Raw genomic sequence first — 14,822 nt, 5'->3', positions numbered from 1 at the left:
AAGTGTCAATATGTATCTATTTATATGTATATTTATATAGACGCGTTGAGCAGAGGTGTGTAACTGTAATGGAGGGATACTGTGCAGTCTGCCCTTGACCTTGGCACAGGCTGCAGCGTACCAGATGGTAATTGAGGAAGTGATGATGGACTCGATTACGACAGTGTAAAAGTGCACAGTCATTGTCGGTAGGTTGGACTTTTTGAACCTGCCAAAGATGGTTGATAAACTACCAGTAGGCAGACTCATCCCAATAACAACACCTAATACAAAAATTCTTCTGACTTGCCCTTCCAGTCACAATAATTAAATGAAGTCCCTGTGTTTCATGACTGGAACAACAGCTCGTGTTGTGACAGGGAAAAAAACTGCTAGTGCATAAAATATTATCTTAACTTGGCTCTTAAAATTGGCTTTTTGTCAAATTGTGTTACATACATTTGGATTAAGTCGACTCAAATGTCTACTCAATGCAATTCTTCAAGAAAACGGGTTCACAGGACCAGTCTCTTATCTCTTCGCCGATTGCAAAGTTGGCCATAAAAAAGTCAAAGAAGTTGAAAAAACATGTGTTTTTTTTTATCTCCTATGGCTTTTGTCAAAAGAACACCCGTCACAATCTGAAGTTCAGTTTGTAATGAAACATGCACAGTTAAAATCTCTTATTTGAACCCTCGTGGTTCCCAGCAGGTCTTGTGCATCTCTAACAAAAAAAAGAAAAGTTGAGGATTAATGTAATACAGATAAGCAGTTGCACTTTATCTTTCCTCAAGGACATGAACCCTTCATGTATTTCCCCAATCTACTCTAATCCTTGAACAGGCTTAGATGGGCAGAACAGTTTGTGCTGAAGTTACTCCTTCTGAATATGCAAATTGCACCGTGACAAGATCTGATCACCAAACCGGGCTAGTACTTATGTAGAACTCTGAGAAACGAGAAAAAGATGTTGGACGTTAGCTGTGTAGCCAGAACGTAGAGACGAATCAAGAAGGGAGAAGCAAAAACTGCTCTGCTGTTTATCCAAACCCTTGAAGTAAAATGATTGATTTAAGGGTAAGAGTCCTTTACTCCTGTGTATTCGCCTAAACCCTTAGAATCAAAGCTATTCATCAAGTTTCTTGCGACTTTGAAAATGGTCATACATTTAGAAAGGTTTGTGAGACTTCTTAAGTTTGTCTTTGACCACTTCAGCACAAAAACAGAGACAAGAATCTTCTGATCTTTCTTCAGTAATTTTTTTTGGCTTATTAAAAATAATCAACGAAGTTTGGAATAAAAGACACATCAAGAGTGAGTATAGGAAGACATTTCTCCTTTCATATCCCACCAACACCAGCGACAGAGCATTGGACGGACGTTGCCGATGTGTTTCAATTTTTTTTTAAATAAAATAATACGTAAGGTAAGGTAAATAAAACCATCATGATGATTAATTTTTGTTTGTGGGTTAAAACGCCAATATTTGTTTTTAAAGAAGTTTCCCGAATATTGCTCAAACATCTATTTTATAAGATGACGTTTCTGCAGCCCCCTTGTGGTCATGAAGCTATCAAGGTACCAGAGAAACCTTGTGCAAACTCTGCTTTCAAAATAAAAGCAGAAACTTTATTGAAAAACATAGCTTATTACATTTATGGTGGTGTGGTTTTGTTTTTAGCATGATGGATTGTTCGTTCATAATGACAATTTCGACAAGTACGATACATAAATATATATTTTTAAAAGGGATTTGTTTTTTAAGTCCCGGAAATGACGTCCTCGTTGTCACTAACGCGATTGAGCTATCGCCGTAAACTGACTACACCAGCGCTCTCTGGGTCCAGATAGACAACAATAACGGGAGAGACGCGGACCCGCTACGACCACCGACAAACCGGCCATTCGCGTCGATTTAGCGACACGTCGACGACGAACATCGCTGTTTCTCGGCCGCTGCCACTCTGTTAGCTAACGTTGCCAGGTGAGAATAAACAAGGTTTCCACTTAGCGTTAGCATTAACCGTTGCTGGGCCCATTCGTGGAACCGCGATGCCTTCGTCACTTTTCTCTGACGTGGTGACTGGTTTTTGATTGACCGCATTTGGTAGTTTATGATAGCTTTACAAATACAAACGTTAATATCGCAAATAACGTTAAACCAACCTTAATGCTTAGTATTTGTTATATTTATTTAAGTACATTTTAGTAAATATTTAGACAATGCATACATTTCCCCTTAGTAAAAAGATTGTTGAAAAAAGAGTGCTCTCTCCCACTGAAGACTAACACCTATTAAACTGGGTGTCTTAGTAAAAATAAGAATGTAAAGTCCTCTGTCACACACACACACATATATATATAGTGTATGTTAGACACTTTCTGGAAAACTGGAAAAAATGATCAAATGACTGGTATATCTTTGGCATATCAAGCTAATTAAATACCTGACAAGTGTAATAACAAACTAGTAATGTGATTGCAACAATACCAGAAATTGTCTAATTCAAGAGAGATTTTCAGAGGAACAACCAAGGCTTTAACAATATAGTAAAATACCTGATACTTGAAAAGTATAAATAAACATGTTGATAATGCATATGTTATACCACAGAACAAGGCAACTTCATTCATATGTTTTTGTTTTTACCTTGTGGAGGTGGACAAAATGGGGCGGATCTTCCTCGATCACATTGGTGGGACTCGCCTCTTCTCTTGTGCAAACTGTGACACAATCCTGACCAATCGAGCAGAACTGATCTCCACGCGCTTCACCGGGGCCACTGGACGAGCTTTCCTTTTCAACAAGGTACGTGCACATCACCTCCTTCACTTGGATGATACATAACAGTAGTGTTTCCCTTCTTAGTTTAATTGTGAAAAGACAATTACATTAATCTCGGAATGATGGATCACCTTGAGTCAGATAGTCATTTTCACTGTGGTTTAAAACAAGGGTTAGGACTGTGTTCCTATCACCACTTACTGTAATCGATATAATGGTTATTTCCTCATTAATAGATGAGATGAGAGAAATTATTGGACCTGATTTATTTAGTCCATTCAATTTAAATTTAGCTAAATGACTAACAATTATGGTTCCAGCTTCTCAAATCTGAGGATTATTAGCTTTCCACTGTTTTATCATCAATATATTTGCATTTGGTAGCTTGTCAGACACCCGAGCAATTAACTGTCATAGGGACTGATATCTGGATGCTGACTTCCAGGTTGTGAATCTGCAGCACAGCGATGTGCAGGACCGAGTCATGTTGACAGGACGACACATGGTGAGGGACGTCAGCTGCAAAAATTGCAACAGCAAGGTGGGCTGGACGTACGAGTTCGCCAACGAGGGAAGCCAACGCTATAAGGAGGGCCGTGTGATTCTGGAGAGGGCATTGGTGAGGGAGAGCGAGGGCTTTGAGCATGTTCCCTCTGACAACTCCTGAGATCACTTTGGTTGCAGTTACAAGGCTCAATTCGAGCACGCTACAGCTTTCCCCTGCAGCAGCAGTGCATGGATGTAATGGACACCGTGCCATTTATGAGTAGAATTGCACCAATACAATATCCCAGACTAGGGTCATTGTGGGAAGTTAAAAAAACAACAACAAGTGGTTGATATTTTTCTGTAACTTTTAACATCTAAGAATATCTTCTATGATGGGTAAGGCCCATGCTTCTCTACCATTTAAAATTGCCTGCAGTTTGAATGTGTTCCCAACATGCTGTGATGTTTAGAAAATGTGTTGGTTTTCGCTCATGCTGCCCTACAAGAAGGTCAGTGAAGTTGTGAAGTAGAACATGAACTATGTTCTTCACAAAAGATGTTGTCCCTAAGTAGTATGTTGCAATATATTTATTTGCCTGACAAGTGTGCAATGAGTTCAATGTGTCAGAAATTATTTACTTTAACTGAATATGAAGTAACTTTTCTGTAATATTAGCTGTATCGCAGTGCTCCCTAAAAGCATCAATAATTGGGATCATATTGTCGTTATCCGTGTATGACCTGTAGAGTTAAGACATCAACACTTTTATTTTATAGTTCAACCAGTTTTTACCGGAATGGAAAATTGCATTCACTGATTTCCGGCATTTAATTAGAATATTTGGTGTCAATTGGTATAATACTTAACCAAAACCCATTGTCAAAAATAAATACATTGAAAAATCTGTTAATTGAATCCGTGTTTTAATGCATGCCTTTCCTGATTTCAATTTAAATATTGTGTCCTTCCTGAAATAAAAAACTTTTGGGGAAATGATTGTTTTATGTATGCGTGGATTGTTAATTGCATTACTAGCCTATATATTTGTTGGTACTAGAGCCAAGCCAGTTTTGCCATTTAAAAACTAGTGTGCAGTAATGAGACTTGCCGCCTTTCGTTATAAAAACCGTCAAATAAAAAACGTGTAAATATTACGTTAGGCATGCAGACAAGAAATAAAAGCTTGACGACATCAAATGAAATAACTGCAATGTAGTGTGACATCAAGAACCTTTTAAGTCCATTGTTCATTTTAGTAACGTTACATTCCTAAATCAACCAATCACACAGCCTGTTCTTTTCTTAATTACGTTGGACGTTTCGTCCCTCGGGAGAATTAGGGTTGAGAATCCTTAACTCCAGACGCAACGAGCATGAAGTCAATTCAACGAGGTCACTCAAGACTTCTAAATCAAGCAGGACGTCGATAGACGGAAATCGAACGCACTCTCCGCAATGTTGACTCGCGCTGCATTCTGGGTAATGTCAGCTCGGGCCACTATGCAAGAAAAACCCGAACTAGGTTCCCACAATGTTGGCAGGTCGGTAACAGGTCGAGCAACACGTCAAATCTGGACACACCTCCTTCAACTAACGATGTAATTTTGACAGCAAATATTGACTCCCATTCCATTTGGACGGATACGAAGAACAGCAAAACATGGCTCTCGGTGAGTTTATTGATTTATTATCAGCTAGCATGATAGCCAAACGTTAGCCCTGAGTCTATCAAATGAAGACACTGAGACAAATAGCAGTAACGTCATTTATTCTATTTAACGTTAAGTTAATTTTTAACATGTGTCACCAAATGTCCACGTCGTCCCTTCACAGAAAATGTGAGCGTCGTCTTCAAACTGTACTGCCTGACAGTGATGACACTGGTAGCCGCTACGTACACGGTGACCCTGCGGTACACGAGGACCATTTCCTCGGACCTGTACTTCTCCACCACTGCGGTGTGCCTCTCCGAAGTCATTAAGTTGATCCTCAGTCTGGGGATGCTGTCAAAGTAAGTGCTGCGTAGCATCGGTGCAACAAACAAGAATGCTATGAATGTGGCAAAAGGGGGTTCTGTAATTCCCAACTGGGAAAAAGTGAGTGAATGGGTGAGGTCTCGAGATGCAACATCACGTCATAGGAAAGGATGACGTCAAATGTTCATATTTGTTTGTTATGAGAGTATTAAGTAGTAAGGGATATTAACTGCAGGGACCAGGACTATTTAACATAGGAATTCATTCAGAACAGATATTCTTACTTATGTTGACTGTATGTAGTAGTTTCCATTTATAATCTCTTGGCGGTTACCTTATTTGCTTACAACTACTAAACTATTTAAACAACCACTAAATGATCAAAGGCTCTGAGCTTCCTTCCTGGTCTGTACAAACATGTCCAACACTGTTAAGTCCTCTGTTCCTAAACACATGTAGATGTTTGAAGGAAATTCAAGTAAAACGATTTAACAATACCCACAAGTGGAATACATGTCCTATTTAAGTGAAATATGAAGTATTTTAACACCTTTTAATGAGCCTGTTTTATACCTCTTCTCTCAGAGAAACAGGGAGCCCCACCAGACTGAAGAACACTTTAGTGGAACACGTGTTATGCAGCCCAAGAGAACTGCTGAAGCTGAGCGTGCCATCCATAGTGTACGCAATTCAGAATAACATGGCATTTCTTGCCTTGAGTAACCTTGATGCTGCAGTGTATCAGGTAGGAACTGAATGTAGTTATGGCACTCGTAACACAATGACTGATTGAATGTGTGTGCATAAAATAAAAACAATTTTGTCACTCAATGTAATGAAACAATTTCATTTTATACTTGTTAATTATTTGACTGAAAAAATTATTTATTTTATTATTGGCTTGCTTCTTTAGGTCTACAAAAATGTTTAAAAAAAACAAATAAGAACACATTCGAAGAAACAATGGCAGCATGTTCAAAACCTAATGAATGCTAATTCATACAGAGACACGGGAACCAATGAATGTTTTGTGTTGCTGTCCACCTAACTTTTTAGAAACTTCTTTAGTGTTTAGAGCTAACTAATGTTCATCTGTGCAGGTGACCTATCAGCTGAAGATTCCGTGCACGGCCTTATGCACGGTCCTCATGCTGAACCGATCCCTTGGCCGCCTGCAGTGGTTCTCGGTCTTCATGCTCTGCGGCGGCGTGACACTCGTCCAATGGAAGCCTGCACAGTCCACGAAGGTTCAGGTGGGGGTGGCATTACAATTTAAACGTTACAAACATTCTATCCACTTAAATATAATATATAGCCTGTGAATCTATGGTGGATCAAAATGTCAATGATATTCACTGTTTCATGTGGCTCATGTCTTTTTTTTTTTTTTCCCAGATTGAGCAAAATCCTTTTCTTGGATTCGTTGCCATTGCTATTGCGGTCGTTTGTTCAGGGTTTGCAGGTAAACTCGGCGATGGATACTGGAAAAATCCCTGCTGTTGGACCATCCTTGTCCAATTATGATTTAGTTACCATACAAACGCATGTGCTACCAGCTGATGATTTTTCTCAATCTGTTAATTGATTTTAATTGCTGATCTGTTTTTAACATTATTGAGTATTGACGTTGCAATGAGAGTTATGTGTCTGCTTTATGATTTAAGGTGTGTACTTTGAGAAGGTGTTGAAGAGCTCAGACACGTCTCTGTGGGTGAGAAACATCCAGATGTACATTTCTGGTATTGTCGTCACACTAATTGGTGTTTGCATAACCGATGGCGAGAATGTCCTGGAGAACGGCTTCTTCTTCGGTTACACGCCCATGGTGTGCTTCGTAGTACGTAAGTACAGCTGAACCTGGCAACGTTTTCGGTTTTGATTTCACTCGCCATGGCAGAATTTTAACTGAAACTGCTCTGTGTGCTGCCAGTGTTGGCCAGTGTGGGCGGTCTCTACACGTCGGTGGTAGTAAAGTACACCGACAACATCATGAAAGGCTTCTCTGCTGCAGCCGCCATCGTTCTCTCAACAGTGGCGTCTGTCTTCATGTTTGGATTACAGATAAGTAAGCAAGCCAGTTTCACATGACCGCATTGTTGCTTTTCCAAGCCCTTCTGGCTCGTGATGTGAGGTGAGGTGAATCATTTTGCCAAATTTTTTCCTGTTGTGCAGCATTCTCGTTTGCCTCTGGAGCACTCTTGGTGTGTGTTTCCATCTACCTGTATGGACTTCCAAAGACTGAAACATTAAGGCTGAACCGGGAAGATGCAGACAAGCAATCCAAACAGAGGCTGATCACTGTGTGAGCCGCCAACCTGCAGCAGTCTCTCTCTGTGGTGGACGTGGTCAGTTTTATGGGGAGGGGACACTTTTTTTCAGCGACCTAAACAAGCTCCCGTCCGTCAGTGTGTTCAGTCCACCATAGACTGCTGCTTTTGGTCCACTTGTAGATACAATCTTTTCATTGATCAATTTTTTTTTCTTCTTGATCTTAGACTGGCTTGCTCAAAGTTTATAAATGTTATGATGCAATTTGTGAAACTTTGTAAATTCCTTCAGCCACAGGACCTTGTTTTGATTCCTCCATCGATCTGTTCTAGGGGAAGTATCAAGATCACAACTTATCATGACTGTTTTTCACTGCAATTTTATTTTCCATATCAAATGCTGCTGAATGCGAATCAAAAGAAATGACCATTTTGTAATAATATCACATGTGTGTTGCATTCATTATAACACCTTTTTTGCTCGGCATGACCCTTGTACCTGGTTACACCTTGTTAAAGGAACTTAGAACCAGTTGGACAGCATGTTGACGTACGTAATCACTCTGTACAATAGGTTGAGTTGAGCCTCATCCCACCGCAGTCTGTGGATGGAAAATACCTGACACAATAGAAGGAACGTGGTATATATATATATATATATATATATATTGAAGCAGTTCGTACCTACAGCAGTTGAAGTAACAGTTGAGTTTCACATTTGATCTACTGGCGTGATGCCCAGGATCTTCATCCCATTGGCCAGGACTGAGCGGGTGCCACTGAACAGCTGTAACCTTGCCTGTTGACATTCAGCAAATAAGAACATTTTTTATTTGTTTTTGTATGAATCTGGGAAGTAATTTTGCATTTGTTCTGGCTTTTGCTCATTAGTGCATTAAAAGACTGATCTTTTTCTGTGATGTTGGAGAGAGTGGCTGTTTTGCTGTATTATCCGTATCTAAAAAAGTGCCATTTTGTCAGACGGGCAATGTAAAACTATAACATGTGACCATCTGTAAAAGTGTCATGCAAATGTTTTCTGCTGCAGAAAATTAACAAACAACTCAGAAGCATTTGGGGTCAAATTCGTAATAACGGAATCTAATCTGTGACTGGACATGTTTAATTAAATTCAGAAGCTAAAAGGGGCAAACAATGTACTTTTTGTTTTGTATATTTAATGTACTAAAGTACTCCATTAATAGCATTTAAGAATGAAAACGCATGTAAATGTCAATTCTTTCTACCTGTGCAACATCCCGAGAGCTTCCTTTCACTGGCAGCTCTCTGTGTGCTGAGGCGATCAGATGGCTGCAAGAGAAATGACATCAATAATACTCTTAAGTACACAGTTGTACCACCATGTCATCACAAGCGCCCGGGCAAACCCTCAAGACCAACATCCTTCTTACCACAGCTTCAATAAAAAGTTGACCAGGTGTTTGGGCTGCAGATCCTTGGCCGACTGGTATATCACTTCATCGTAGCTACAGAGAACATGGAGGTATTTATTAAGTATTGAGCAAACAGTGATAAGACACTGACAACATTTGCCATCTGGGATACAACGTGGTTTGCTTACCGAAGAAGGTGCTGCAGGACGGTGATGCTCGTCTGCTCGAGAAGGAGGGAGGGATCAAACAGAACTCCTCCGACGCCTTCATGCCTCTGTATTAAACTGCAGTGGGATAAAATGAGTCCGTGCTCATGTTTTTGGGGTACACATGGAGAGTATTTTTATATTCTTTGATTTGTTTTTATCCTTAAAACTGAACATGAGTATTATTTCTTTCTCTTTAATGTTACAGTAGATTAGGAACTTTAAATGGCTGTATTTTAAATGAAACAAAGTTTCCTGGCAGTGCAAGATAACGCAGTGGTGGATGGTTATTGATTAATTGATTAATTTAATTGTAATTTAACTTTTCAGGCCACTTTACGTGGAACAACTTTTCAGACTTTAACACCAGTAGATTATTCTTACAGCTATTGTTGGTAGTTAAACATATGATCAGTTTCTAAAATATGAATCCAATGTTATAGATTAACCAACCTAGCAGCTAATTAAAACACCAGTGATCGGAATTAAGTCTATTGGTGAAGTTCCAGATGCCACCAACTGAAAACATGTTGCTACACCACCTAAAATGAAAAATGACCTCAAACATGAACAATTGATCAATTAGTTGATCAAAATGAAAATTAAATAAAAAGAAAATGCAAAAGTAAATAAAACAAAAACAAGGGGTAATATCTAATTAACAAATTGGTAAATATAAAACCATTTTGTTTCAACCCTACTGAAACAAAAAGCTACAAAAAAATCACTCAACTAAGTCTTCAAAACAACAGACTGAGCAGAGTTTCATCATTTATGTTTTTGCTGGCTCTGTGGCACTAGGGTTTGGGTTAGTGCTATACATTAAATGCGTGACTATCATTGTTGCTATTGTCAGACCTGTGGAGTCGAGCGTGTGTGTACTGGAGGAAAACCCCCGTGTCTCCTTGAGCCTGCAGCATCCTGTCCCAGTCAAACGTGTAGTCCGACTCCCGCGGCCCTTTGAAGTCCTGAAACAAAGTCAATGGAAAAAAGAATCTTCTACTCACCTTGTTCAGATGAATCAGGAAATTAGACTAATTGATGGTAGGGAGTAGAGGTAAGGGTTAAAACCTAACAACTAACCTGCACTATTAGAGCACTGATTCCCACCTTCTCTGCTGTGTCTTCTGGGTTGTCCATTTCCTTTGTTGCTGTGAAAATATAGAAATAAGGGCTCTTTGTTCTTAAATTGTCAGGTTTTCTTAGTATTTGACATTTCAAACGAGATCGATAGACCCATTTGCCTCCCTCGTGACAGCCGCTAAACACAGCAGTGGAGGAGCGCCTACTTTTTGACTGGTTCATGTTGTGGAGCATCCTGGCCCGAGCTTCATCCAGCACGTCCTCCAGAAACACCACCTCACCCCTCCTGGTCTTCATACCCCGCACCAGGCCAAAGGGCACATGCTCACACCTGCAACCAGAGGTGTCATTTATTTCCTTTACGGACTACAAACAAGCGGTACTATATTTACAAAAAATATATATACTGTAACAAGGTCCTTCATTTAAACTTTAAAAATGGATCATCAGCAAAACTTGAATTTTCATTATGAGAAATGGGTGTAATTTATAATACATTCTGAAAGAAAATGTTCAACTTCTTCCGTCAGATTTAATAAAACTGTTCTTTGATTTCTAAGATCTGATTAACAACTAGCATTAGCCATGGGCCAGGAGCTTCCATACCCTGTGTAGTTGTAAATGTTTTGTTGCTACCTGTCAGCCCAAGAATGTCCCATAGCAAGCAGGATGTGGAACAGCTGGTGGAAGTGGTTCGCTTGACTTTTATCTGTCTTAAAAAAAAAATAGATGAGATGCAGCAAATTAGAAAAGATCATTAGTAGTAGCGAATGTGGCTCTGGATTTGGTTATAAACACAGATGAAATGGGCTCAGTTTTCTTTTGTTAAAGTGCATCCGTTTCCTTACCACATAAATCATCTCATCAAAATGGTACTTTTCTTTTCGGTCAATTGCTGCAGCAAGATCTCTTAAATACAGAGAAAAAAACCATTATTGCAAATGTTATTATGCACTATGCATTCAAATAGTATTGAGTACAATATTCAGTTGTAGCAGAGCAGACCTGGTGATGTAGAGCGTTGTGCCGTCGCTGCGGAGCACTGTGCTGACGCTGCTCATGTCTTTAGTGGTGGAGAGATCCACGACACCGGTTCCTTTCCTGTAAATACAAATCCTTCTAAGCTCAGGGTTAGCTAACATTAACACAGCAATGTTGATGGCAATTAATTCAATTATTGTAACCCATGAAATAAACGTATACAAAGAAAATTCAATGCATATGTATGCATAAGTAAATTACCGAACTCTGCACTTTACTATGTATACTCCAGTTTATATGCTGCTTATTTTCTCAGTATTCTGTGCAAAGACAATACACTTGAATCTAAAAAGATGTAGGGAACAACACCTTGCCACACAAAATCAGTGACCGCTCATTTATTTCACAAACACCCATGTTATATTTGTTGAGATTCTTTAGCCACCAATAGATCAGATGCTCTGAGAAAACTCAACCTGGTGTTAGTGGCTGTTGGAGGGATTGTGAATAAACCATATAAAGTGTGGCACCCAATCGTTTGATACATTTAACCTTGGCATAGGAGCTCCTGACTAAACGCTTTATAAGTCACATACTCAGAGGTTTTCAGGAGGCCTTGACTCTGAAGCTTCTGCACCACCTCCTGGGCTTGATGTTGGTGAAAGGATTCCCCGGAGTAAATGTCAAAGTGGACCCCTAACCGCTGGATTTAAACATGAATGTCAATTCTACAGTTGATTATATTCATTCTTCGGATATTGGTCAGGCATGTTATTCACTCCAGCTGGTTGTACCTTGTAAACACGTTGATACTCGTCAACTGTGATCTCTCTGAACTGTTGCCATAACGACAAAGCCTCGCTGTCGTGCTGTTCCAGCTGTCTAAAGAAGTCTCTGGCAGCCTGCATCATTTCCTCATTTTGCTCTGCATCCTTGTTAACTTGAACATAAACCTGCAAGACAACAAACATCATTTTTACCATGTGGTTCATGTTTAACACTTTTTATTGAAACAAATTGATTTTACATGTAACTATAGTAATAAAAACAAAATGTAACATGTAACTCAACCTCAAACAGATGCTGTAAGGGATTCTGTTTCAGTTTCTCCTGACATCCAAATTTACCAAATCCAGCCCCGAGCAAACCTAAAATCCATGATTGGAAAACAATTTAATTCATTGAAAGAGAATCATTCACCTGTTGAATATTTGCACAGCTCTTACTCACCAAACTGCATACCCCAGTCTCCAAGGTAGTTCATCCGAATTACGTTGTTACCAAGACACTGCTTTAGATTAGCAATAAAGTTACCTGAAAATAAAGACTTTGTGTTTATTTATTTTGAAATGTCACTAATGTCTAATGGGTATAGGACCAAATTGATAAAAAAGGCAATTATTTACTTTAAAATCTTGTCATTATGTATACATTAGAGATATCTTTAATGAGGTAATACTGGTTATTGTGTAGTTCACAGTGCAACTCACTCACTAAATATCTATATAACTGATCTGGTTTCAATTACTGGACAAATTTCATCCAAAACTCACCAATAATTGTAGATCTTAAGTGTCCAGCATGAAATTTTTTGGCTATATTTGGAGAGCTGCAATAATAATAAAAAAAGAATACGGCCTGACAACAAGTGGAAGACATTGCATTTCCTTAATAAAGATGTACAAACACTCAGACATACCTGTACTCAACTAATGTTGTTCCTCTCTTCAGAGTATGTAAAAGTTCGCTATTTAACCCAAATTGATCGTCCTCCTCCTTCCCAAATGACTCCAACACTTTCTAAAATAGAGGTAGTCAAATGCATGATACTCACAATAGAAGCAGAGAGGACAACTGTTTTCACCCCAGAAGAAAATCCATTTCACATTACCTGAACAAGAAGTTTGCGATTCACTTTAAAGTTGATCACTCCACGTCCAGCAGATATGTCCTCCACGACACTGTCCCGCTTCAACTGAAACCCACAGAAGAGATTTTGAGAAAGATAAAAATATATTACATGAGTGTTTCAAACAAATAGGGAAACAGAGTATTCCGTACGTAGAATAAGATAAGAATATAAAGAATATAAATTTCAACAATAATAATTCACAGAAAGCTCAAAGGTGAATGTGCACAGGACTCAATCAAGGAAAAGAAAAAGGTATCTTTACACAGAAGCCGATGCACTCATTTGAGGACAGATGTGCAGGGACGAGGTCTCATAACAAGTGTGGATTGTGGCTTTGTGATCGTATTTGCAACGCTTGTATAGACGGTCATCATAAAGTCCGTCTTATAAGTTACAAAAGCAAGAACACGTTTCTCTTTTTTTGTAAATATCCACATATTTTTCGTTAGGTTAAGAAACTAAGGCATGTTTGGATTTGACGCTGGCTGTAACTGGTGGAGCAGTGATGGAGTCCCTGAGCTCCTCTTGTTGGTGGATCACAGACATAACAACAGTCAACTCAGAAGTGCAACCAATGCTTTTGCATATCAACCAATTTAGACAAAAAGCTCTACGACGAATCCATGTCATGAAAAACAGCCTGGTGTCAAAACAAGTCTATGCCCTGAACACATACTTCATCCATCATGAATCTCACCCGAGTGGCCAAGCTCTCGGTCTGCAGCTGAATGTCTCCACAGGAAGGTATGATCCCGCTCATCCGCAATGTGCCGATTGATAGTTTGAAGTCAGCGGTCAGTCTGAGGGGAACAAGTTCAGGGAGCTATAAACAAAATACACGCAAGGAACATTTGACTCCGCATCATTGTTGTCCACCGCAGGACTGTCGTTAACGAAGTAAGTTATAAACCAACTTAACTGTTTTTTAAAAACCGGAACCGCTGAAAGAGCTGGAATGAATGCATCCTCCGACTGCTGCAGCGTGCAAGCAAGCTACACATCGAGACAAACGGGAGAGGCACAGCATAAATAGCATGTCAAAGTTTGCATACAAACCGTGATGTGAGAGTATCAACAGACAGTCCGACCTGCCACGGTGTTGTTTTGACAGGGTCAAGGCGTGCTGCTAAGTTAGCATTAGCATAGAGTGGAGTATTTCAAGACTTTCGGCTTAGTTACCTTTGCCGCTATTCTCCTTCGGAAGAAACAAGCCATGTTTGTTAAACGTGCAAAAAGAACATCAAAAACTTGTAGCAAAATTGGCAACTATCATTGTTGTATGATCCATTCAGTGGTACGGCTACATTACTTCCGCCCTAACCACGCTACTTCCGTTAGGTTTGTCCAATCACAGCTGTCGTTTAGTAAAAGGACAGGGTTCGTTCGATTACCTTCTCCGTTGCTCCCTACGGGCACTTCATTTCGATTTCACACCTTAAATGTTGTCCTATAACAGTTAAATAAGTTACTAACGTATGAGAAACATTCTTGTTATGTTATTGATTTATAAAAAGTGTTAATCACCTACTAGAGGCTATGCCTGTAATAACACATCAAAATGAAAACCAGTGGTGTGATTTCCGGTGCCACTATAAACATCACAACACTTTGTAGCCATTTAAAACTGTGCCCCCAGCAGAAATTGATTTAAATCCCACTGCCCTTGCAGTTCATTGGAGCTGAAGATCAACAAAATGCTCTACAGAAGAAATGGTACCAGTGATAATTGACAGTAGTGTCTTAAGCATA

The 14,822-nt window shown here is 39.4% G+C and overlaps 3 protein-coding genes across 7 annotated transcripts; 2 read left to right on the top strand and 1 right to left on the bottom strand.

Moving 5' to 3' along the window:
• Positions 1-1,767: 1,767 nt before the first annotated feature.
• LOC119194781 (protein yippee-like 5) lies at positions 1,768-4,158 on the top strand. The gene is made up of 3 exons (XM_037449153.2): positions 1,768-1,963; positions 2,639-2,788; positions 3,210-4,158. Exons 2-3 carry the CDS (start codon positions 2,648-2,650, stop codon positions 3,429-3,431), a joined length of 363 nt encoding a protein of 120 aa, XP_037305050.1. The 5' UTR covers positions 1,768-1,963; positions 2,639-2,647; the 3' UTR covers positions 3,432-4,158.
• A 505-nt stretch (positions 4,159-4,663) lies between these two features.
• On the top strand, positions 4,664-8,936 carry slc35a1 (solute carrier family 35 member A1). Of its 2 annotated transcripts, XM_037449143.2 has the most exons (9): positions 4,664-4,795; positions 4,866-4,924; positions 5,088-5,265; positions 5,816-5,975; positions 6,331-6,483; positions 6,626-6,692; positions 6,895-7,071; positions 7,161-7,295; positions 7,403-8,936. In XM_037449143.2, the coding sequence occupies exons 2-9, from the start codon at positions 4,915-4,917 to the stop codon at positions 7,534-7,536; spliced, it is 1,014 nt and encodes a 337-aa protein (XP_037305040.1). In that variant the 5' UTR covers positions 4,664-4,795; positions 4,866-4,914; the 3' UTR covers positions 7,537-8,936. The 2 variants fall into 2 exon arrangements, with proteins under 2 accessions (XP_037305040.1, XP_062415543.1); XM_062559559.1 differs by having other exon boundaries at positions 4,685-4,924.
• Positions 7,862-14,394, bottom strand: rars2 (arginyl-tRNA synthetase 2, mitochondrial). 4 transcript variants are annotated; one of them, XM_062559557.1, is made up of 21 exons: positions 14,253-14,394; positions 13,993-14,066; positions 13,771-13,873; positions 13,053-13,136; positions 12,861-12,961; positions 12,715-12,770; positions 12,392-12,475; positions 12,233-12,309; positions 11,956-12,114; positions 11,758-11,864; positions 11,186-11,281; positions 11,029-11,089; positions 10,817-10,893; positions 10,387-10,511; positions 10,181-10,248; positions 9,956-10,065; positions 9,080-9,175; positions 8,910-8,984; positions 8,745-8,808; positions 8,182-8,296; positions 7,862-8,099 (listed from the first exon to the last, which is right to left on the bottom strand). In XM_062559557.1, exons 1-20 carry the CDS (start codon positions 14,286-14,288, stop codon positions 8,210-8,212), a joined length of 1,740 nt encoding a protein of 579 aa, XP_062415541.1. In that variant the 5' UTR covers positions 14,289-14,394; the 3' UTR covers positions 7,862-8,099; positions 8,182-8,209. The 4 variants fall into 4 exon arrangements, with proteins under 4 accessions (XP_062415541.1, XP_062415542.1, XP_037305001.2 ...); XM_062559558.1 differs by having other exon boundaries at positions 8,186-8,296; XM_037449104.2 differs by lacking the exon at positions 7,862-8,099 and having other exon boundaries at positions 8,140-8,296.
• Between the last annotated feature and the right edge of the window lie 428 nt (positions 14,395-14,822).

Source organism: Pungitius pungitius, chromosome 20, assembly GCF_949316345.1.
Source record: "Pungitius pungitius chromosome 20, fPunPun2.1, whole genome shotgun sequence".
NCBI classification, from domain to species: Eukaryota; Metazoa; Chordata; class Actinopteri; order Perciformes; family Gasterosteidae; genus Pungitius; species Pungitius pungitius.
Note: the sequence above shows the minus strand (reverse complement) of the source record. Positions and strands in the feature narration are given on the sequence as shown.

Coding starts and splice junctions, on each gene's coding strand:
- rars2 (XM_062559557.1), bottom strand. CDS start 14,288: ATGGCTTGTTTCTTCCGAAGGAGAATAGCGGCAAAG. Junction 13,137..13,770: donor CCGAGAGCTTGGCCACTCGG/GTGAGATTCATG, acceptor TGTGGGTTTCAG/TTGAAGCGGGACAGTGTCGT. Junction 10,066..10,180: donor TCAGTGCTCTAATAGTGCAG/GTTAGTTGTTAG, acceptor ACTTTGTTTCAG/GACTTCAAAGGGCCGCGGGA.
- slc35a1 (XM_037449143.2), top strand. Junction 6,693..6,894: donor CGTTTGTTCAGGGTTTGCAG/GTAAACTCGGCG, acceptor TTATGATTTAAG/GTGTGTACTTTGAGAAGGTG. Junction 7,072..7,160: donor CATGGTGTGCTTCGTAGTAC/GTAAGTACAGCT, acceptor GTGTGCTGCCAG/TGTTGGCCAGTGTGGGCGGT.
- LOC119194781 (XM_037449153.2), top strand. CDS start 2,648: ATGGGGCGGATCTTCCTCGATCACATTGGTGGGACTCGCCTCTTCTCT. Junction 2,789..3,209: donor GAGCTTTCCTTTTCAACAAG/GTACGTGCACAT, acceptor GCTGACTTCCAG/GTTGTGAATCTGCAGCACAG.